Source organism: Cimex lectularius, unplaced genomic scaffold (genome assembly GCF_000648675.2).
Source record: "Cimex lectularius strain Harlan isolate CLEC.00 unplaced genomic scaffold, Clec_2.1 scaffold68, whole genome shotgun sequence".
NCBI lineage: Eukaryota > Metazoa > Arthropoda > Insecta > Hemiptera > Cimicidae > Cimex > Cimex lectularius.
Genome location: NW_019392732.1, coordinates 362810 through 387695, shown reverse-complemented (window position 1 = coordinate 387695; position 24886 = coordinate 362810). Strand labels below are relative to the sequence as shown.

At 35.4% G+C, this 24886-nt stretch overlaps 2 protein-coding genes across 3 annotated transcripts in view; one reads left to right on the top strand and one right to left on the bottom strand.

Annotated features, from left to right (window-relative positions):
• The window catches only part of LOC106661443 (zinc finger protein 43), a 127510-nt gene extending 107383 nt beyond the window's left edge, over positions 1–20127 (bottom strand). Inside the window, exon 1 of one of the 2 annotated variants that reach the window (XM_024226871.1) lies at positions 20028–20127. The gene's annotated coding sequence lies outside the window, so the exon portion shown is untranslated. The remainder of the gene's footprint in view (positions 1–20027) is intronic. The other variant, XM_014384837.2, reaches the window with a different exon arrangement.
• An 82-nt stretch (positions 20128–20209) lies between these two features.
• LOC106661440 (protein tiptop-like) overlaps positions 20210–24886 on the top strand; it is a 229509-nt gene continuing 224832 nt past the window's right edge. The window contains exon 1 of the mRNA XM_014384835.2: positions 20210–20442. Within this exon, the coding sequence (XP_014240321.1) occupies positions 20403–20442 (40 nt within the window). The 5' untranslated portion in view covers positions 20210–20402. The remainder of the gene's footprint in view (positions 20443–24886) is intronic.

The following is a 24886-nucleotide window of genomic DNA, read 5'->3' as shown; positions in this document are numbered from 1 at the left end:
TTTTTCATCTTTGGCACGAATTTTAAAAAAAGTGTGTCTTATTCTTAAAAACAAAATCAACTTTATGTTGGATTGTGGGCTGTGTAATTCTTTTGTGTTGGAAATTGTTGTGTACATGTAATAACGTCCGATACCAATCGATGTGAGTAAAGTATCGAGTATTTTCTTTCGATACCGAATACTTTTGGTGTTGTATATTGTCATTCAATACAAGTGCTGCATCGAATACTTTTTGTAGTACCGGAAAATATACTCAAATAGATTTTTCCTTGTTCAAATAATATTGAATTTACCATTCGAAACATAACTTTCATCAAACTGGGAATTGACTAGTTCCTGTTAAGAGCGCCTACTAGCGGCATGTGTCAACAAGGTTAATCGTAATTTTTAATTGGTGGTTGGTAACTCTGCTGATAATTCTGGTAACTCAAAATTCTTTCCCGTGTCGCATCTCGCACTTTCAATTTACAAAATGTTTTTATCAGGTAAGGCATGAGGTTATTTTACTAGCAAAACTGAATCGTCGGCATCTTGTAAACTCTGGGAAATACAGTGGGAATACGTCTTATCTTTTTAAAAATTTAAAAACTAAACACTGGTAGATCAATTTTCTCAAAATTCGATAACGATAAAATTAAAATATCAGTTATGTTGAAATGTGTTGGCACCTTTTCCTTGTTCATACCTATAGTATGAAAAAATACTTACAAATAAAAAAATAAATAAAAACTGAAATTTATTTTAACGCATGAGCTAATTTTAACCGAAGTCTACAATAGCAAGTTGATCATTTATGAAGAAACGAAAAACTACTCATATGAGCAAGTATCGAATTTCGGTCGATACTTGAGTAGTATCGAATATTTCTTTCGATACCAGTATCGAGTATGGAATATTTTCGGGTATCGCACGTCACTAACTGCACGAGGTGAGAAACTGAGGAATACGATGATTATTCGGAGATCGTGAGATGCGGTCTGGTGTGACGTAGGCTTTAGAAAAAAAATTTTCTTTATCGTGGGATGTTTCGAGCTTTATTGAGATCATCTTCAGTGCTCAAAGTGTTTTCTGCGTAATTGTGCCATTCTAGTGTGTCGTGTTGAGAGTACCCTAATCACCACACACTGTGGAATACTTTTACATGTGTATCCTCGTTAGCCCATTTGGTAAAAATGTAAGGAATCTCGTACTGTGTTGAAAGAAGCATAGTATTAGTTGGCGACTGGAAACGAATAGAGTAGACCACCGGACAAAGGTAGCGGTGTTGTGTGCTGTTTGTTAGTACTGTTGACCTATAAACAAACGACGTGTGATCGTTCCGTGCGTATTGATTTCTATTATTTTTTCGTAATTACTTTTTTCATGTAAATCATATATCACCATCACTATAGTGAATGTATTCAATATTTATATGGATTTAAAAAAGCCTGGTTTCCTTTCGTCCATTCAACATACTGGAACTCTGTTGATATCTTGGAGAATTTCTGCGTTCAATCCCTTTATAAACTTTGCCTTCGTCAATTTGAATGGTGGATTTTCGAATTCGACTCGTGTGGGCGACTGACGAATTAACCGTGCTCGATTTGAATGGGGGATTCCTTTTTTGGCTCGATTAATCTGTATAATAATTATATGTGGATACTCCGAACGGTTTGTCATTGTCGACCCTCCACCGACAACGTAGAATTATCGTGTCCGAAGAGAGGAACATATTAATTACCGAAACATTAATATCTTCCTTCATGATAAATCTATGTAATAATGCCGATAAGAAATCTCTAAAAGAGATGATATTGAAGAGAATACGCTCTCTGTTGTTATTAAGTCAACGTTTAAGTTTCTATTTTTCTGATTAATCGCCCGTAAGCCGCAAGGTAAACTACAATTTTGTCCGACATCTTACTCATCTCCAGTCTCCTGGTAATATGAACATCCTTTCCGCTGATTTCCGTCGTACAACTATTTTTGTTTCCACGAACAAAAATCAACCTCTAGACTACAATAAACCCACTTGAAGTTAACGTGTATATATTAAATCTGCCAATATCTATTAAAAAATAAAAGATTTAGCTAATTTTTCTAGGAATAAGAACATGATATAATTAATTACACTAGCTTATTATTATGTACTTAATAGTGGTTTGATTTTCTGCTGCTAAATAGTCCGATGCGGATAATAAAATACTAGGTAAAACAAACGCATGGCAAAACTTCATTTAAGTACACCAACGGCAAAACAAACTACGAACCCACCTCATACAAAACAGTAGCTACCAAGATACCATCAAATCCGGAACAATTTCGAAAAATGATATGGTGCGCGCACTATGAAGTACAGGTTACTAACGTCTTTGTAAAAGCGATGCTGTAACTTGAAACGGAGTCCTAATTTCCCCAACATTAAAAAAAAAGTTTCCTATATCATAAAACTTTTCCGTTCTTTCCCTGACCACACAGCACACGGCACACTACGGTTTAGCTTAACGTACTCGGAGAAATTCCATGCATGCACCTTCGACGGTATCATTTAAAACACCATGATTTTTAGGTTGTTCCATATCAACGAAATAATTCTCTTCGACGACAAAAATAATAATAAAAACTTCGGAATAAGAGTCCGAAAAAGACGAACTTGAAAAAATGAAGGACCTAAATTTATTTCAAATCCGAGGAAATGCAACGGACCTTGACAATTAAAATTGTACGATGGAAAGGTCGATTTAAACTACTGAAATGGGCAATCTCGGGATTCAATGAACCAGGCCTTAGGGGACTACAAGCAAATATTTGTGGGGTAAAGCCTGGAGCAGGCTTGACCGATGCAAACGCTCTGCGAAGCAACACGATGTGACCTGACGCTTTGCCACGTTTTGGTAGGGTGTGCACATCTGCCGGACGCAAGCACACGCTGCGTACAGTCACACAGCGTGTATCACAAATCGGTATCTTTTGTTCTTAATGCACAATTTTGAGCAAAATCATGTAATAAGTTGTTAGTTAAATTTTATGAGCAAAACACTGTAATAAATTGTTTGTTAAACTTAATTGTTTTAAATTAAGATTATTAAATTAAGATAATTATTAAAAACTAATGAATTTTTGATCCCGGTTACTTTGGTTTATATTAAAATAGGAATGGTGTAATTAATATAACGACAAAATTACATGTACTTAGTTTGAAATAAACTACAAAAAATATGAGTGGCCTGTTCTGAGCCTACTCGACGAAAATGGTGAGATTGTATGACCAAAACCATGAAATAAATTGTTAGTTAAATTCATTATATCAAAAAATGTTATTTTCGGAGATTTCATCAATTTTCTACCAAACCATTAAAATTATTTTTTTTTAATAAAAACTAATGAATTTTTGATCCCGGTTACTTTGGTTTATATTAAAATAGAAATGTTGTAATTAACGTAACGACAAAATTACATATACTTAGTTTGAAATAAACTACAAAAAATATGAGTGTCCTGTCTTAACGCTACTCGACGAAAATGGTGTAATTGTATGAGCAAAACCATGAAATAAATTGTTAGTTAAATTCATTCTATCAATAAATGATATTCCGGTGTTTTGATAAATGTTCTTCCTAACTTTAGTTATTCAGATATCGTGAGATGCGGTCGGGAGTGATGTAGGTTTCAGAAAAACATTTTCTTTATCGTGCCAACGTTTCGATCTTTTATTGAGATCATCTTCAGGGCTCAAAGTGTTTGTCTTCTGTGTAATTGTGCCATTCTTGCGTGTCGTGTTGAGAGTGTGTTCTTCCTAACCATAATAATTAAATAATTTTTATAAAAACATGAATTTTTGATCTCGGTTAATTTGGTTTATATGAAAATAAGTATGTTGTAATTAATATAACGACAATAATACATGTAGTTTGAATAAAAATATGAGTGTCCGGTTCTTTTGTCTTCGACTGTAGTCGATGTAACCCGACGAAAATCTGGACAGTGGGGATCGCAGAGCGTAGAGTAGAGTAGCGTGGCATAGCATCGGGTAGATGTGCACGGGGGTAATGCAACCTTATGGAAAATCGGAGTTTGGATTTGCGTCGGGTAGCATCGGGTAGATGTGCACGGGGGTAATGCAACCTTATGGAAAATCGGAGTTTGCATTTGCGTCGGGTAACATCGGGTAACGTCGGGTAACTGTTCCTGGCTTGCTTCCGGTCAGACAGGCTTACCGAACTATCTTCACAGACGTCTTGCATGTGATAGCTGGACGACTCCCGCTGGACTTCCAGGCTAGGGCCACCTGTGCGGTTCGGGAATTGGCAATTGGATACCAGCCCTGCGTCCCCGTTCGATCCGAAGAAGAAGCCTCTTGGCTGATTAAAAAAATAAAATGATACAAATGCATAAATGAACATATTAGTTTTTAGCATTTGGAGCCTATTAGTTATTAGCATTTGCTGTGACCATACATTTTTATTTCGTTCGTATTGTTTGATTTAGTCCTACCATCCTGACGAAAGAATTCATTTGTCAGTCTCTCGAAATTACAACTAATAGCATTTTTTTCTAAAGTGTAGTATGCTATAATATATTTGTCATGATCGATAATGTTGAATTTTATGCAGTATTGTGTCACACCTAAAGAGTCCAGGGCCTTCAGTTATGTTTTACTAGTTCTTGAATTATTATTTTTTTATTTTTTTCATAAACGACCTGCGTTCAAAAGGTACCCGGTGATCCTTGAAGGGGGTCGGAACGGCGGTGGACCAGGGCAAATCGGCCGTCGCCCCTCCATTTGTTCCGAACCTCTGGTACGCAATATGAAGACGGCCCTGTCCTTTTCGTATAATGTCCACATCTTCCGAATCCGTGGACCAAGGCAGAGAAAATGGAGCCGGGGTCGGCTATCAAACCCGAGTTCAGAAGTGGTCAACCATTCCGGGTTGAGCCTTGACCGATGACGTTCGGAAGAGGTCGACCACCTGTAAACCGCCTCGTATGTCACCAATCCATGTAATTACTTGCCTCAACAAATTTGCATAGCTAGCGTTCAGAAAATATACGAATTCTCACGTTCTAAAAAAATAAATAAAATAATAATAATAAAAATTTGCAGAAACTATGTTTTGTCACGAATTTCACAAGATTTGATTTATAATTAATTGAATTTTACTACAAAAACATATGCCTCCTTACAAATTTTTTTCAACTACTAGCATATAAGAGCAAATCTAAAACAAAATAACTATATCGTTACAATTATTAACTACTAATTCACTAGTTTCGTGGTCCGGTTGACCAATTAATATATTACAATTTATATTTTTATCTCTACTGAAAATCTTAATTAATTGTAATTAATTACTACTTTATTTTAGTTTTTAATACTAAAAAAAGTAGTTTTTAAGATTGTTTATTCAGTTTCAATACATCCAGAAAAGGTTTGAAACCATTATTTCCGTTGGTTGTAAACGTCATAGTAATGATTATTGGGAGATCGTGAGATGCGGTCTGGTGTGTCGTAGGTTTTTAGAAAAACATTTTCTTTATCGTGCTAACGTTTCGATCTTTATTGAGATCATCTTCAGAGCCTGACCGCATCTCACGATCAACGTCATATTAACGTTAGCTGAAGCGTTATCTTTAAAAAATTACCCAAAAATCAAATATTGAAAAAAGTTTATTTTTCTTCAACTGTAATAAAATTTCAAAAAGTACTTATGTTATTCAGAATATGTTCAACATGACTTTGTTACATAAGGGAGTCATTATCCACATATCATTCTCCAATTTTGTAACTCTTTACTTTTACCACTAACAAAAAAGCCGCATGGCAAATCGGCTTTCGCGTCTTCTGTTGAGATGTCAGCCGCCTGCCTGCTAATAGTCCAAGGTAACGTACAGTATCGTCGCTGGGAAAAAGAATGTTCTCGTAGAGAGGATGTAGTGTGACTCATCGAAGTTTAAAACTTACATATTTAATTTCAATCTCATTTATTTTATCTTCCACGTTTTATACGTCTCTTCCAGAAATGTAATGTGGGTTTGAAAGGTTTTGAAAATATGGCGGAATCCATTCTGATAAACTAGTAGACCGTTTAGTAAAGAATAGCCGTATTATCAGGAAATGTATATAACTGTTGGAAAGGATGTTGGGATATCGTGGATGCACATTATACAGAGGATAGGACCTAGGATACTACCTCGTGGAACACCAGCTTTAACTGGGAATATGACAGTGTGTGGTCTTTGCAAATCTGGAAATATATACTGGAAAGGATGCTCTTGACTTTAAATAGCAGTCTATCGTGCCATACATTTTCAAACGCTTTTCTAAAAACATAAAATAAATGAAATTATATTTATCGACCTAGAATCAAGTTTTCGCTAAGACAACGAAAAATGTCATTTAATATAAACATTGGCCTTTAGGAGTTTTTATGAGATGGCTAACTTTGCATGTTAATAAATGGAAGTACTACTTTCGAAGACAGAAAAATAGAAGGGATCGCACTTTTGTGTCAAAAGTAAAGACTTATTTAAAGTGCATTATTAATTTTAAAAATCTATCATAAGGGTTGAAGTATATCATTAGTACACTTAAATAAAACGAAATATTTTGGTGCATATCTTTCTACTTTTTTTAAAGAAAACCTTTGCTGGGCATTATTTCTCAGAAATATAAATTGTATACGATATTAGGGGCGTCGGTGGCCGCAACGGTTTACGCGTTGACACGGTGCTCATCACTGGAAGGTAAATGTCCAGGGTTCGAATCCAGCGGCCCTGCATTCGAATCCGACATACTTACAAATGGGCTTTTTTTTTCAAAAACACCGGCACCACGATGTTTGATATAACCTCTGCTGTGGTGAACCCTCGTAAAAAAATTACGATATTCTTTCAGGCCAAATATAGTAATACAATGTACATGGTGAGTTTAACGTCTGTCCCCCTATACTTTTATTGAGACGTTTTTGAGAAAAACCCCGAAACGCGTAAATTTTTATTTTTTCGTTTAGTTAATCATGAACCAAGAAGCTTTTATCTAACTCTCGAGGAAACTTGAGATAGACACACATTAAAGCCAGTTTGTGAAAGGTTGTTTTTACGCTGAATTCAAAGGTGCAAACGATTTTTAATTTGGAGCAACCGTTTTCAAAGTATTTGCAAAAACCTTTTTTTTACGAACACTGTTTTCCAGATAAACGAAATCTTCCCCAACTTCGTTAACCACAAAACAATTTATTTAGTTATCATTTTAATTAATGGTCAATTAATTGCTCGTTGAACAGAAAGAAAAATTTCTCAATATTAGAGTTCAGCAAAGAAATACAACTACAAATAGGTAAGTGTACCACTCATGAAATTTGTAAGTAACGCAACAAAATTATTAAAAATCTTTTGGTGATCCAGCTATCATTTTTTAGGAATATTTCTATGAGTACATAATCACATCCTACGTATTTTTGTGAATTTAAAGTAATGAATCTATACCAAACCTTTCTTAAATGTTTAAGTTTGTATAAATGATATATAAAAACAATTTTGTAAATTTTTGGGTAGTGTGACTTTGACAAATTCTAACTTTGTGGAACTCATAATAAGTTGATTGGTAGGAAGTAAATTGTCGTCTTAAAAGACAATTTATTTCCTACCCATCAATTTAATCTTGTAACTAGTTACATAAGTAAATATAATTCAAAACGCACTATTCATTGGCTAATTCACACTTTTGCAATGTAAAGACTAAGCAAAATTATAATTTTTCACTAAATATGGCACTTTTTCATTTCAAAAACTTCAAAGAAGACAAAGAATTTATAATGTCAAACGTTTTAAGTTGTATTTATGATATTTTAAAGGCAAGATTTGATTTGGTTCAGTTTTTTCATACTAACATTTATTATGTTCTTTGTTTGTTAATTCGTTTGTTTTCCATTATCATTTTGTAAAGATATATTTTGTTGCTGTCTCTGAGGATCACCAAAAAACTCCTGCTGGCTAGTACAAGCTTTACTTTTTGACAGAGGCAGGGAGGTACAAAAATATTATTTTTTATTGTAAATTTATATGCAATATTTGGAGATCGTGAGGTGCGGTCTGGTGTGACGGAGGTTTTAGAAAAACATTTTCTTTATAGTCATCTTCAGGGCCTGTGATTTACAAACAATGTTTAAATTTTACAAATATATGCAGAATGTGGGGAAAAAAATTTATACAATGCTAGAAAATTTTAGATAAAAAAATGAATCTATACAATGCTAGAAAATTTTGCATTTAAAACAGAATGAATTTATATAATGCTAGAAAATTTTAGATTAAAAAATGAATTTATACAATGCTAGAAAATTTTAGACTCAATCAAAGTATTTGTAATTGCGTTTTTTCCCACATCTTACATGTATTTGTAAAATTTAAACAATGTTTATAAATCACAGGACCTGAAGATGATCTCAATACAGATCGAAACGTAGGCACGATAAAGACACATCAGACCGCATCTCACGATCTCCGAATAATCATTGACTAACGGTCACTAAACACCACACAATAATAATAATGTGGGATGTTTATAGGTCGACAAACAGCTCAGGTCATCGGCGGGGCCCTTTTAATGTATTCACGAACATAAAAATTATGTAGTGTGCGGTGGCTCAGAGACGTCACTCTTGACTTCGACACACGAGTGTTTCGATTTATTAATTTGACTGTGTTGTCGGTTAATAGCAGAAAAGTTATGATTATTAAATCTGTCTTATTATATGCACTTTTATTTACAAAAAAAGAACATCTCGACCAATCAATTTAAATAAATTAGACGCAAAAGCAGTTTATTTGATCTTATTCGAATGAATTTAAATTATTATTTTTGTATGGTGTTTAGTGACCGTTAGTCAATGATTATTCGGATATCGTGAGATGCGGTCTGGTGTGTCTTTATCGTGCCAACGTTTCGATCTTTATTGACATCATCTATTCGTATTCGTATTGTTTCAGAAAACAAAGTTTGAGTGAGTACAAATACTTTGATTGAATATAATTTTTTTTCCATTGTATAAATTCATTTTTTTCACATCCTACATGTATTTGTTAAATTTAAACAATGTTTGTACATCCCAGACCCTGAAGATGAAATCCATAAAGATCGAAACGTTGGTAGGATAAAGAAAATGTTTTTCTAAAACCTACGTCACACCAGACGGCACCTCACGATCTCCAAATAATCATTGGCTAATGGTCACTAAACACCACAGATTTATATGCAATGTACATTCTTGCAAATAAAGATTTATTATTATTATCTGTAGGACGTTGCTAAGTTGTTTAAAAATTATAAGGAATTTTTTTTTTTACACTTCGTCATTTTAATATTATGTTCATGAGTTTATATTGTATAAAAACAAATACGTTTGAAAAAATTAAACTTTTATTTTATGAATGTGTTATAATTATCAACAATGTACAGCACATATATGTAAATTGTCTAATAGGTTTAACAAATCGCATATAAAGGAAGAAAGGTTACATCGTAGACATTCCTAGGCGTCGTTAAAGACGAGTAGCACGTGTTACGTTTGAGACGAGTTCGTAAAAAAAGTGAATCGGCTTTTGATATGGTCTTTACGTGGTAATTTGTCTAACGGAGGAAGAAGGAGCACGTACGGGCATGAACAAGAGTGCCCAGTTAACAGGAATACAAGAGCTGAGGTCTAACAGGAAAGATGAAAAGGAGCAGGAAGCGGGTGTTGCAAGCGTCGCTAACCCGAATGCATACTTTTCCAAGGGTCAGCGACGTCAACGGGACATTGGCTTGACCGACTCGTTGAATTTATGACTTTACGTCGGACGTCCGCGAACCGTACCGTTTCAGCCTCGAGGAATTTATTGCAAGGAGTGGCCGAAGGGAAACTCCATTGGGGCGAGGAATTAAAATCCACCGTTTGACGTCTAGATAATTCATCTGGCCGCTAATGTACGCAGTGATCGGAGAAAGCACCCACCGGGCATCAAATCGGACAATGACTAGAGATTTCATTTAGAAAGGGCTAGGATTATTTATTGGAACGATGAAACTGATTAATAACACTTGTATTCAGTGACCAATTAATGTTTGATATTTAACTGTTCAACCAATCGGTATTTTTCCAATACAATCCTCGTCGTAATGGCATGCGTGTAAATGTCATTCATCGAAATGTTAATGTGAATTTTAACGTAGGTATGTAATTATTTGGAGAACGTGAGGTACTGTCTGCTGTGACGTAGGTTTTAGAAAAACATTTTCTTTATCGTGCCACGCTTCGAACTTTATTGAGATCATCTTCAGGGCCTGGAATTTAGAAAGATTGTGTGAATATTAGAAATATATATAGGATGTTGAAAAAAAAATTATGAATTTATACAATGCTAGAAAATTTTAGATTAAAAAAATGAATTTAGACATTGTTAGAAAATTTTAGATTCAATCAAAGTATTCGTGCTTACTCAAAGTGTATGTTTTCCGTGTAGATGTGTCATTATTGTGAGTCGTGTTGAGAGTGCCAGTGAGATTTTGCTGTTTTATGTTTATATACGTTGGATTTTGAAGCGGTAGGTTAGGAAGTCGGTATAGAAAGACATTTTTATATGAGGAGTCGACTTCTTTGAGGCGAATGGAGCCTGGGAAAAACGTGGGCAATGGTTCGGACTAAATATCCTGTCAGGATTATATAGACAGGGTTAATTAGGGCAAGGAAAGCCAAATTGTTGAAGAATTAGACTACGTAGAAATGTTTGATGTGTGGAATGTTTTATATGTTATATTGTATGCTTTATGTGATGTGATGATGATATATGTATGTTACCGATATTATACATTAATACTCACAAGAATGACACATCTCCACGGAAAACAAACCCTTTGAGTAAGTACGTATACTTTGACTGAATCTAAAATTTTCCAGCATTGTATAAATTCTTTTTTTTAATCTAACATTTTCTAGCGTTGTATAAATAATTTTTTTCCATATCCTACATGTATTTGTACAATTTAAACAATGTTTGTAAATCCCAGGCCCTGAAGATGCCCGCAATAAAGATCGAAACGTTGGCATGATGAAGAAAGTGTTTTCTTACGTCTCACCAGACCGCACCTCACGATCTCCAAATAATCATTGACTAACGGTCACTAAACACCACACAGTTCTCTGTAATTTTCACATTTAGTTTTCAGAATAAGTGGTTATTAAATAGGTTTATTTTATTATCTTGAGAATCTCGTGAAACCGCCGTCTACACTCCCTTGAACAATCATTTATCATTCAGAAGAATACCTATTGAATTAATTTTGCTAATTGCCAAAGTACAGCCCAAATATATATAGACTATTTTTGAGTTTTATTGACATTTTTGGTTATCTTGAAAGCGCCTTGACCGTTTGTAGGCAGTTGAGGTATGAGCAAAAAATATCCTTTAAAAAACGGATTAATAGGCAAACGGAAGCATGATAAATCATAAACTTTGAACCCGTTTCCAGGTGCAATTGTCAAACAACTGTGACGCATTGCTACAGGGAGTCGACATTCGGAGTGATATATTCTCGTCTAGGTCGTTCTTTAATAGCGCAATTGAAACAGAGAGGGAAAAAGTGAAAAAATGTAGGAGCGATATTATTGTATAGGGCCGGAGGTGGCAGGAGGGTGCAGCATGTCGTTGTTATCATGTGATTCATGATCTTCGAAGGGGGTGCAACCTTTACAAGGTAAGAAATTTACGACTTTATTCATTGACACGAGAGCAAGGGAGGGAAGCGGCCGTGAAATCGCTGCGGCCAACGTGGGAAACGCTAGCGATTCGTAGGCAAATAGCTAGGACGAGTTTTCGTTACAACCCCCGTTAGTTAATAGTGAACCGCCGAAAGTGGGTGCTAGGCAAATAGAACAAATGTTATACAGATAACGTATAAACAAGAAATGCAATCCTACTTCTGTATAGACTGTTTTTATCATTTGATATACGCTTGTATTTTATTGATCCCCTTACAGATGACTTATTTTTGCATAATTTTTGATTAACAATGGAGTACAAGAGAGTGGTCTCGTAGTATGTGGCGATATTCGAGAGAAACTCTGTAGGTCCTGGTGAGAATAAATTTTTCTATGGGTCACTCTGGAGAATTCCTCAAAATTAAACGTTAAACTTATTTAAAATCTACTAGTTTTGAAATACATAATTGTAAAAAAGTAAATTAACATTTCGTCTTGTCTGAATCGATTTTCAAAAACTTATTACAGATTATATTGATAGGAAAAGTTTGCTTTTCAGTGTGGTGGCTTTGCATGGACTTCAGATTTCATTTTATTGAAAAAGAAGATTCATGAGCAACTTACAGGTCTTAGTATAACAGATTATTTTTATTGTTTAGTATAATATCACATAGTGATATTGGCGTTTTTATTGATATGATTGTGTCGAGAATTAATAATACTAAAACAAACACTTTGAATGATTACAAATACTTTGAATGGATATAAAAAAATTTTTTGTATTGTATAAATTCATTTTTTTTCTATATCCTACATATATTTGTTAAATTTAAACAATGTTTGTACATCCCAGATCCTGATGATGATCTCAATAAAGATCGAAACGTTGGCACGATAAAGACACACCAGACCGCATCTCACGATCTCCGAATAATCATTGACTAACGGTCACTAAACACCACACAATAATAATAATATGGGGTGTTTATAGTCGACAAACAGCTCAGGACATCGGCGGGGCCTTTTAACGCCGATGTCAGCTAACTGTGATTATTGGTAAAAACATTTCACCTTAAAAATTAATAATAACCAGGGTGTAAATGCTTTATTGCAAAAGACAGTCATTTTTTTAACGTTGACATATCTTAAAAATTAAAATCAACGAGATAATGCCTTTCACAAATCACCTAGTTTCGTTACTCAAATAAAATAATTATTTGGAGATCGTCAGATGCGGTCTGATGTGACGTAGGTTTTATAAAAACATTTTCTTTATCGTGCCAACGTTTCGATCTTTATTGAAATCATCTTCAGGGCCTGGGATTTATAAACTGTATATATGTATTTGTAAAATTTAAACAATGTTTATAAATCGCAGGACCTGAAGATGATCTCAATAAAGATCGAAACGTTGACATGATAAAGAAAATGTTTTTCTAAAACCTAGGGATGTTTATAGGTCGACAAACAGCTGAGGTCATCGGCGGGGCCCTCTGCATGTTGTACTTCTTTTTCTTGTCTTTCACGCGTATTTATTTTAAGTGCCCCCATTTACTCAATCCTATCGCCCGATTAGCTTCCTACCATTATGGAAAATCCTCGAGAAGCTCCGTCTGAAAAGAATCCTTCCATCTTCGAAGAACAAAACATTATTCCATCTCACTAGTTTGGCTTCCGTAAACATCACTCTAGAATCCAGCAATGCTACCGTCTTGTAGACGCTATCTCTTCCTCTCTTGAGCTGAAACATTACTGCTCGGGGTGCTTCCCTTGAAATGTCTCAAGGGATTTGTTTTATGGTCTGGCAGCCGGGTTTGCTACAGAGCTGAATAGCATCTTTCCCTTCACCTATATCCTCATAATCCGATCATGACCGATGGTCGTTTCTTTCTGGTCAGCGAGGGAATATCTTGCTCTGACTACTATCTTGTTAAGGCCGGAGTCCCGCAGAGTAGTATCCTTGATCCGATACTTTACTGAACGTATACTGCTGACATCCCTACCGATCCATTCACACCTTTGCGGATGATACTACTATCCCATCTTCATTGGAGGATATAATATCTTTATTGAAAGATCCTGTTTTCACACATCGCTCCTTACAGGCTCACCTAATTGAAACAGAACCTTGGCTAAAAAAAAGTGGCGTATAAAAATAAATTAGATAAAAGCCAACATATAGCCGTTTCCCTCCGACGTGGAATAATGCCACCACTAACCTACATCACATATCCCTTCCTTTAGTTAACCACGTACCTTGGGCTGAACATCGACGAAAGACTAATTTGGAATCCCCATGCAAGGCGAAAAAAGCAGGAATTGACTAGACGCTACAAAACAAAACTGATATACAAGACAATAATTGAACCAATTTGAACATATGACATTGAACTGTGGAGTTCAACCAAACATTCTAATTATCATCGCATCCAGATTTCTCAGTCAAAAATCTCCCGAACGCTCCGATCTTTATAGCTAACCACAGAATCCACAATGAGCTTAAAATTCCTCTTGTCAAAGATGTCATAAAATTCCGATACATACAGTTCCATAACCCCAATCCGTTAGGTTTAAACCTGATATCCCTAACTATCCCCAATAACCCCAAGGAGATTAAAGCAGCTGGGCCTCCGCCTGTTGGGCAGCGAGTCGTAGCACGTAGACCCTACTAACAGTTTCACTACCGGGTGGTTCCAAACATTCTATGCCAAACAGTCCCAGATTTTTTTTTTTAATTTGTACATATCAACAATTTGACTTGTAGTGCAAATATAAGTACTGTTGTAAATTGAGAGAAAAACAGGAAAAAGAAAAAACAATAAGAAAAAATGATTATTCGGAGATCGTGAGATGCGGTCTGGTGTGACGTAGGTTTTAGAAAAACATTTTCTTTATCGTGCCAACATTTCGATCTTTATTGAGATCACCTTCAGGGTATTAACAATGTTTATAAATCTCAAGCCTTGAAGATGATCTTATTAAAGATCGAAACGTTGGCACGAAAATGTTTTTCTAAAACCTACGTCACACCAGACCGCATCTCACGATCTCCGAATAATCATTGACTAACGGTCATTGAACACCACACATAGTAAAAAATAATAATAAAGTGGTACATTTAAACTTCTGAAGGGCAAACAAGAAAAACGTGTTTAGTACGCTAAATGATCCTGCATTTCTAATGTAATTATTTATTTTTTAAGAGTTCATTGCTCAAAAGAACAGCAGGAATACTGAAGTTGACCGGAAAGTAACAAATTGAAATGCAAACTAATTAAATGCGTTGTAGTAAATGATATTGATTTAAGCCTAGTGTTCTTTACATATATTCTTTTCAACCACCAAAAAATTAAATTTTAATTAAAATCGAATAAACTGACTGATCTATCCTGAAAGAACAAAACCAACTCAATCCTTTTTTTAAAAACTCCATCATTCACCATTTCTATTTTACAAAACCAACTCGTCGATGGTAGTTTAAGTGTCCATCGAAAATATCAAAGAAAGAAGTCTAATAATATATTGAGCAGCACGTAATAATAATGGATTTTGTAGGTCTGAGTAACCTATGCAAACCATTGCTGGCGTCAGCAATGACACTATTTTTATGCCTCCTTTATATAATATTTCACTATAGCCGTCGGAAAGAGGTAGACGTTAGTGGACACATCAGTTTTTTCATATTTCGTACTGTAATGTCTATGATGATTCGAGGTTTATTAGATCGATTAAAATAAAATATTAACACGACACAACCTATCTGTCGAGACCATATTTGGCGTATAAACAATTAATTATTTGCTTGTAGAACGTAATTATCATTGGGAGTGGGCAACATACTGAAAATATGGGCTAACAATCAATCAAACATAATGAAAAATGTGACAGCCGAAGTATAGCAAACAGATAAATGAAATATGCCAAAAATTTTAATTTGCCTTCGTCAACTCTTAAATGACACTCTTCTGTCCTATGGAAGATAATTCGTCTGATTATACATTTGTCAAGCTTGGATCAGTATAATGAATGACCCAATGTCATTTTATATTGATTCCCTAATCTGATGCACGAAGCTTTAGCCGAGGCTGAAGCATGCAATGGTCAAATGAACGGTGAACTGAAATGTGACGTTTTCAGGTCAAAACAGGCGAGTCGGCGAAAGGGCATTGTTGCATTTAACCTGTTCAAGGGTTGGCCAAGTCTGACATAGACTAACCGCACACCATAACTCCTCTTGACCTTCCTTGACTGCGAAAAGATGATTTTTGAAATTTCATATCATTTTTTGGTTGTTTATTTCACTCAGATTATTAACAGTATTAATTATATTAAATTTACATTCATTAGAGAAAATTATTTTCTTCAATTTGTTTCACTTAACATATAAAAAGCTTCCTGCGAGCGGGTTGTGATTTAAAATGTGATAATTTTACAGCTAATTTAGAACACTTTCTGTTAAGTTTTTATGCTCATTTCATAAAAAGCAATCCTTTTTTAAAAAGATGATTCCTACTCACAGTAAGTTGTTTCGCAACAATCCGGATTTCGAGCCCTTTAGCTCATCATCAGGTTGAAGGTTTCATAAAAGCATTTGATTATAGTGTTCTTCCAATGGTTTTGGTTTCCTTTGGATGGGACGGAATTACTCATGATTTAATGAACATTCCATCATGTAATTATTCAGAAATCGTGAGATGCGGTCTGGTGTGATGTAGGTTTCAGAAAAACATTTTCTTTATCGTGCCATTGTTTCGATCTTTATTGAGATCATCTTCTATGATTTCTAAATAATTATCGATTAACGGTCACTAATCACCACACATTCCATCATGTATTTTAAGTATTACAACAGAGTATTTGATTTTAAATTTAAAACAGAACTGAGCTGGTTTAAATTTTATAAAATTGAAAATACGTTCAAGTTGAGTTTGGTATTCCTTATTACGTTGTAATATAAGCACTCATTGGGGCGTCGTCGGCCGCAACGGTTAAGACGTTGATACAGATACTCAAGATAAAGGTGCTGGGTTCGTATCTAGCGATCTAGTAAATTTTCTTGAACAACATTCTCAGCGTGATCTTCGGTTATCCAATCGTGGTTTGTAGAATTAATATACAAAATATGTATTGTTTTGCACTGAATTTAATTAATTTAAAAAATAATTGGGGTAGATACCTAGTGGGCTGGCATGAGGATTCTGAATCCTTTTGAAGACGGACATTAAGATTTTAAATTATACAATGCCATTAGTCGCCAAATAAATTATAAATGTTAGCAATACAATGTGTGATGTCCCATTAGTAAATTTTGGAACGATATCCTGCAAACACGATTTTTTAGCTCTGTCATTACTAACAGCTAAAACTTTGCCCCTTCGATTTTTGCTATCCACAGACCCAACAATTCCTTTTCACCCTGGATATTAATCCGCAATGCCAGATAGACAGATTTGTTAATTACAGAGCCGGAATCTTGGATTTTAATGACAATACAATCAAGATAACCAATGGATAATTTTTTCCCCTTAAGATCTATGCATATTAACCATGGTGACGAATTCTTGTATGTGTGTTCATATTTGGGGGGGGGGGTATCGCCAAAAAAGGGCCAGAGGCGACGTTGGGAATCGAACCCACAAACGCGGCGTCTATGAGCCGAGAGTCTCTCACGCGAACTACTCGGCTACCGCGGTCCCCCTAGGATAAATATGATTATTAAGAAAACGTGAGATGCGGTCTGGTGTGACGTAGGTTTTAGAAAAAACATTTTTTCTATCGTGCCAACGTTTCGATCTTTATTGAGATCATCTTCAGGGCTAAAAGGGTTTGTTTTCACTGTCACTAATCACCACTCAATAGGATAAAGTACACCCAAGTAGAATTATTCTCAATCAGAAAATTTCGCTTTCGTTCAAAAGCTACGTCTTCGACAATATTCTACGAAGAAATTTTAATGGTGGCGTGACAAAGCATTGGGTAGTTGTCCGACACTACGGATAAGCCTCTATACGGTGAAACCACCATCTACCACTGCTGCCGTGCGGTTTACTTCCACACGCTACGGACATTCATCCATGTGGAGCTATACGCCCGACTCCATATTTTGTATTTTTTATTGCCACTCATTACCAGGCTTAGCTATGTGGTATTTGAATCGCAAAGTGTATGTACGAAATTTACATTAACTTTTAATGAATTAGTCTAAATTCGAGTTGAAATCCTGGCGATTTTCAGGATTTACTTAATTGTTAAAGTACAGAACTTACTACGTCGGTCGTTAGACTGAAATGGAGAAAGTAACTGCATCCATCCGTACGATTTTTAATACTGTAGATCCTTCAAACGGCCAAATCCCTAGGGTGTAAGAGAAGCTGGAATCCCATCTTGGACACACTGGGGTTACCACATGATAGTATAAAATATCTGGCAACAGTTTAACATTATTGGGCTGCATTCACGAACATAAAAATTATGTAGTGTGCGGTGGCTCAGAGACGTCACTCTTGACTTCGACATACGAGTGTTTCGATTTATTAATTTGACTGTGTTGTCGGTTAATAGCAGAAAAGTTATGATTATTAAATCTATCTTATTATATGCACTTTTATTTACAAAAAAAGAACATCTCGACCAATCAATTTAAATAAATTAGACGCAAAAGCAGTTTATTTGATCTTATTCGAATGAAATTAAATTATTATTTTTGTATGGTGTTTAGTGACCGTTAGTCAATGATTATTCGGATATCGTGAGATGCGATCTGGTGTGTCCTTATCGTGCCAACGTTTCGATCTTTATTGACATCATCTTCAGAGTTTGGGATTGACAAATATTGTTCAAATTTAACAAATACATGTAGGATGTGGAAAAAAATAAACTTATACAATGCAAAAAAAAGTTTGTATTCAATCAAAGTATTCGTATTGTTTCAGAAAATAAAGTTTGAGTGAGTACAAATACTTTGATTGAATATAATTTTTTTTGCATTGTATAAATTCATTTTTTTCACATCCTACATATATTTGTTAAATTTAAACAATGTTTGTACATCCCAGACCCGGAAGATGATCTCCATAAAGATCGAAACGTTGGTAGGATAAAAAAAAGGTTTTTCTAAAACCTACATCACACCAGACGACATCTCACGATCTCCAAATAATCATTTTAAACAATGTTTGTAAATATCAAGGCCTGAAGATGATCTCAATAAAGGTCGAAACGTTGGCACGATGAAATGTTTTTCTAAGCCTAAGTCACACCAGACCGCATCTCACGATTTCTGAATAATCATCGACTAACGTTCACTAATCACCACACAAAATAAATATAAGAAAGAACCCCCAGCTTTGTACGGTAATAAAGCGGTAAATTTAGACTGAAGGATTTAGATATTAATAAAAGGAATAGAATAATAATAATAATAGAATGCATAATTCGACACAAGTGATTTAGATTTTAAAAAATGCGACGATCTCGAAATAATCATTAAATTATACTTTTCTTGGATGTCAACGCTTGTACTTTTGCGCCCACCGACGCCCTTAAAAAACTTGCAAAAACTCCAAAATTTCCTCTTCTTTCAAAAACCCTGTAACGACGGGAACTGATAATTATGCACGGTTGAAATTGCAAATCCGCGTTTAAAAAATTAATTAATTACCGAATAATTGAATATAATATCCCACAAAATTATATTGTACTTTATATCAAATTGAACTGTTTTGATTTCTGAACTGAACTGCTTCATATAGTAGGAATATGTACGTACTACCCTAATATGGTAAAAAAATATAAATGTAAAAAAGGTTTTTTTTTACAAAGTTGGGCTGAAATCGAGTACAGAGGAGAATCTGACGTTAACCTTTTATAAAATGTTGACAAAATATTTAAATTAATCAGCAAGATGAAGATGGATGGGTTTTTTTCGGACAGGCAGCGCGAAGCCGGGAGGCGCCAAAGTTCTCGGCACGTGCGGCTCTTGTGGCTGCTGCAACCTGGCGAGCCGCAGACTAGTTAGCACGTCTCACAACGACGTAGCAGGTTAGAAACAGAAATGGGCAGAATAAACAGGGGATTTCGATTTTAAGGAAAGAAAAAGACGCGGAAGGCGAGTTCAAAGGACGCCCGAGGACTGGAAGACGTCTGATAGCGGGACGAGGAAGGAGTCGGCGTACGGTCGCTCGAGTCGCGGACACTGGAGAAACGGCACTCTAAACAGTTTCTAAACCCGGGATTGGTTTCAGGCGCATAGGGCAGGTGTAAAATCATTTTGAAATGAAAAGAAAGTAAACGGAAGTGTTTTGAAACTCTTACCTGTCTAACGTGGAGGCGATGTTCGTCCGTAGCCGCGGTTTCGGGCGTCCGTAGCGCGTTTGAAAGGCGTCGGTGGGCGGTCGTGATGCGCATGTAGGCGGGGCGAGTGTCCCCGCCCAGCCGTCATGACGTCACAGGGCGGCCGCGCGCCCCCTGACGAGCCTTGACGGATGGACGGCCAGTCGTTCCTCGACCCTCGAGTTGGCCAGAACCCCGCCGGACTGTGAATGTGACTCCTGTGTGACTCTCGACGAGATGACCCAGTGAGACAAGTGTCGAAATGACCCCCGCCGCATAGGTCCACAGATCCGCCCCTCCCCCGAGTGTGATCCCAAAAATTTTGTTTGTTATTTGGATCGAGGTGCCTTCTTCGAGATGACGCGGAGGAAGCAGAACTGCCCCAAAAGGATGAAATGTGAGTAACGTCTTTCATCCGTTTACATTCCCTTCCCAGACGAACGGGACAAATAATAAATCGAGAAAATAAAATCCCTTTAAAAACTGACATACGAACGATGCCAGACCGTAACGAGAAACGCCGAGCGAAAAATAGTACGCGTGTAAATTGTCAAACGAACATTTTGGTATCAATCGAATCATGAGGTCGTCCATCTCGCAACGATCACGTGCCTGTGTTTACATCAACCCTCGACACCCCCACTACCTCGTGGCCGGCGATGCAACCGGCGGAGGTGGTCACAAACCAATTTGTCTTCCTCTCTTTTCAAGTAATTAACCACGAAAAGTGGAAAAATTCCATCGAACCACGACTGGAAAATCGCCGCCGGAAAACGCGCCGATTCTCGGGGAAAACCAGATTTTCGCGAGTGCCTCGGGTGACAAATTTGAATTGATAAACGCAAACATGCAACAGCCTCACGATAATCGAAAATTATGATCAGTTATCAAATTTTAAAAAAATCTACTCTCAAAAATTGAAGCATTAAACGACCACTAAGTAACAGCACGTTCGTCTCTGTGTTCTATGATTATTTGAATCTGTGTATTATGTAAATTTACATATTTTCGACTGACAACATTGAAAGTGCAAAACGTTTTTTTAGTTAGTAAAGTAGAATCTCTCGATTTTATAAATTTTGCGTAAAATCTTAAAAATGTGTTGTTTTCAGTAACTGTGTATCGTGAAACTAACTCTCTACAACCAAAGTATTAAAATTAGGTAATCAATTATTAACGATCGGCTTGGTTTTTGGTAAAATGATAGAAAAGAAAATAATCGCTCTCACTTTTTTTTCAATAAATGCCGAAAATTTGTTCAGATTTATTCACCAGGATTAAAAATAAATTAATTCGTTCGTTTTATTATGTTTAGGTGTTTTTTTTTTTTAAATCAGCAATAATGCTCCTATTTTATTCAATGATTTTATAGTAATCATTTGAAAAAAAAAAAAAAAAAAAAAAAAAAAAACACCCTTCTTTATACATATCGTAGTTTCCCTGTGTGGTTTTTGGTTTTTTTAAGTTTCCCGATTTTCCAAGCCTTTAGGCGGAAAAGTAATTTTTAATGTGGGTTTAATTTTGGCAAAATCCCACGTTTTTAGTTAGAAAGAAAAAGACACATTCCCGTTGAAATTGTCTTTCAGGATTTTAAAAATTGAAAAAAAAAAGTTCAAAAATATGTTTTTCGATGTTTTTTCGTGCCTTACGCTTTTTTTTTACAATATCAGAGATTCGCTGCGTCAACAGCAATTTATCGTTTCGGACAGTTTCTGGATGATTTAACGATGATCGTAAGACTAGTCCACTGTCATATCACAGCGAAAAGATATATTGGAATTAAATTTTATTGAACGTATAAACATTTTATATTTTTGAATGAATATACTTTTTACTTTTGATAAAACGGAAAAACGCCCAATATCGTAAATGTGCCTGAAATTCACTTTTTAAGTGTCATTTTAGTTAATTTCTAAAAATAAACATAATAATAAAAATACAATAAATATATTAAATAGGAACACCAATAATTTGTTTATTTTGTATGCTAATTTCTACAATAACTATTTGATTTACTATTCATATTCATAATATAAAATTAATTATTCATCCTCGGGGGTCGTTTAAAGCCAGAGTTACATCTTAATCTTATTGTTGTTGCACGCGTTGATTACAAGTCGTTATCGAACATTGGCCGGGATTCAGAAATTTTAAACGGTTTTTGAAAAAAATTTTTGGACCATTTCCCTGCTCACCCTTTGCAAAGGCATGCGGGAAAAAACCGTGGGAGTGGAGACTGTTTAAGGTTGTCAGTATTGACGAACCCGTGTGGTCTAGTATATGAATATATATTAAACTGGCTCTATTAAGGACGGTAAAATATAATCAATATTTTATGATAAGATACTTAGGAATAATTAAAACGAATTTTTTTTCGTTTACTATTCAATTTATTTTGTTTGGGGAACAAATATGACATTAACAGATTGATATTAAGCACGAGTGAGAAAAATCGTAGGTTGGATGGATTGTAACAAAAATGAGGCGTAGTTAGTTGATCAAATTGTCTGATATTTAACTTTGACGACCTAAATTAGAAATGATTTATTATTTATATAAATATTAATAATGATATAATAATAAATAAAATAATAATGTGATAATTTCTAGTCGACGTTTTTCCGCGCGTAGATTTCTTTCTATCTGTAAATAGTACTATTTCTTTTGAGAAAATTTAGATAATTATTAATAATTTATTTACTAAAATTTTCACTCTAGGAGAAAATTCACAAAAAAATCTAATTAGGAATTTATCCTCACCATTGTGCATTTTTTTAAATCTAAATCACTTGTGTCGAATTCTCTTTCATATTATTCTATTATTATTATTATTATTCTATTCCTTTTATTAATATCTAAATCCTTCAGTCTAAATTTACCGCTTTATTACCGTACAAAGCTAGGGGTTCTTTCTTATATTTATTTTGTGTGGTGATTAGTGATCGTTAGTCGATGATTATTCAGAAATCGTGAGATGCGGTCTGGTGTGACTTAGGCTTAGAAAAACATTTCATCGTGCCAACGTTTCGACCTTTATTGAGATCATCTTCAGGGCCTGATATTTACAAACATTGTTTAAAATGATTATTTGGAGATCGTGAGATGTCGTCTGGTGTGATGTTGGTTTTGGAAAAACATTTTCTTTATCCTACCAACGTTTCGATCTTTATGGAGATCATCTTCAGGGTCTGGGATGTACAAACATTGTTTAAATTTAACAAATACACGTAGGATGTGGAAAAAAGTGAGTTTGTACAATGCAAAACATATTTTTTATATTCAATCAAAGTATTTCCCTTCAAAATCCAACGTATATAAACATAAAAGCAATATCTCACTGGCACTCTCAACATGACACGCAAGAATGGCACAATTACACAGAAAAAAAACACTTTGAGTGAGTAGAAATACTTTGATTGAATATAAAGAATATATTTTGCATTGTATAAATTCACTTTTTTCCACATCCTACATGTATTTGTTAAATTTAAACAATGTTTGTAAATCCCAGGCCGTGAAGATGATCTCAATAAAATTGGCACGATAAAAAATTTTTTCTGACATCACACCAGACCGCATCTCACGATTTCTGAATAATATTATATTTATTTTATCAGTCACTGACATGAAGACTAAATTTTCATCTAAACTGTTGCTGTTAAAAATATTTAATATAAATTTTTGTGCCATTAGCAATGAAGACGTGATTCAGACGTAACTTGACATAACTTTTACTTTCCTATTCTTAAAAGAAAAACATAAATTCGGATAAGGCGTTGACAAATTTAAAAAGTAAGTTAGATAATGGCTTCGACAGGATGATTTCAAACCAAATAGCTTAGATTTTTGTGTAATGACAATTTCCTCGATAATGTTGAAGGTTTTTCATCTGGCGTTGGTTGCTATTGAGCCGAGAAAAGTCGTGAGTAGCGAGTGTTTGGAAGTTGTCAACAATATTGACGAGCTCATGCAACAGTTATCGGGGTTTATCTCTCTTGTGTACACAGATAGGGTTGGCGCTCTGTTATTTGCTCTGCCGTCTCTACCCGGTAAGAGTGGCTCTTCGAAAAAAAGGAATCCCCGTGAGGTAGCAGTTTAGTTACAGACAAAAACGAGGAGTGAAAACAGATGATAGAATGAACAATGTAGTGTGAACAATGCCCCGTGATTGACAGGCAGGCATTGAGCCCGGCAATGACTGATAGATCCAGATAGAGAAGAGATAATAAATTGACTCCAAACAAAGGATAGGACGGCTTACAGATGCCGCATTACATCCTCCTCCGGTCTCCTTTCTCTTTACACCACTTTAGGGTTCTGAGATCCGTTATGAGATGTGGACGACAACTATGCGATTTAAGCTGGCCAGCCCTTCTCTTTAAAACCTTCAGAAATGTTAGACAATTCAAAACGCTTATAATTCTAGCGATTATAAAGATAAAGCTGTTTTAGATTCACGAAACGGTTTCCAGCAATATGGAACCCTTGCAGTTCCTCCGTTTCAGATCATCCTGGCCACTATTGAGCTGGTTTGTTCATCCGTAAAGCTGCAAGGGCACACCAGGGTGATCGAAGACGCCTAAACAAACAACTTTTATAGGCGCACACCTTCAGTGGTTTCTGCATACTCTCGTGGTGGATCTGAGCAATGAAAGTAACGCCAGACTCGCGAGAAAACAACGCGCAGAGAATTACTGCGGATAGCGAATTTGCCAAGCGCATGTGACAGACTGAACCATCAGAGATTAGGCTGATCAGGTTGATTATGGGTGATGGCCAGAAACGATGAAGCTACAAGTTAATCACCCTACATAAGAAATTTTACAATATCTAAGACTTAA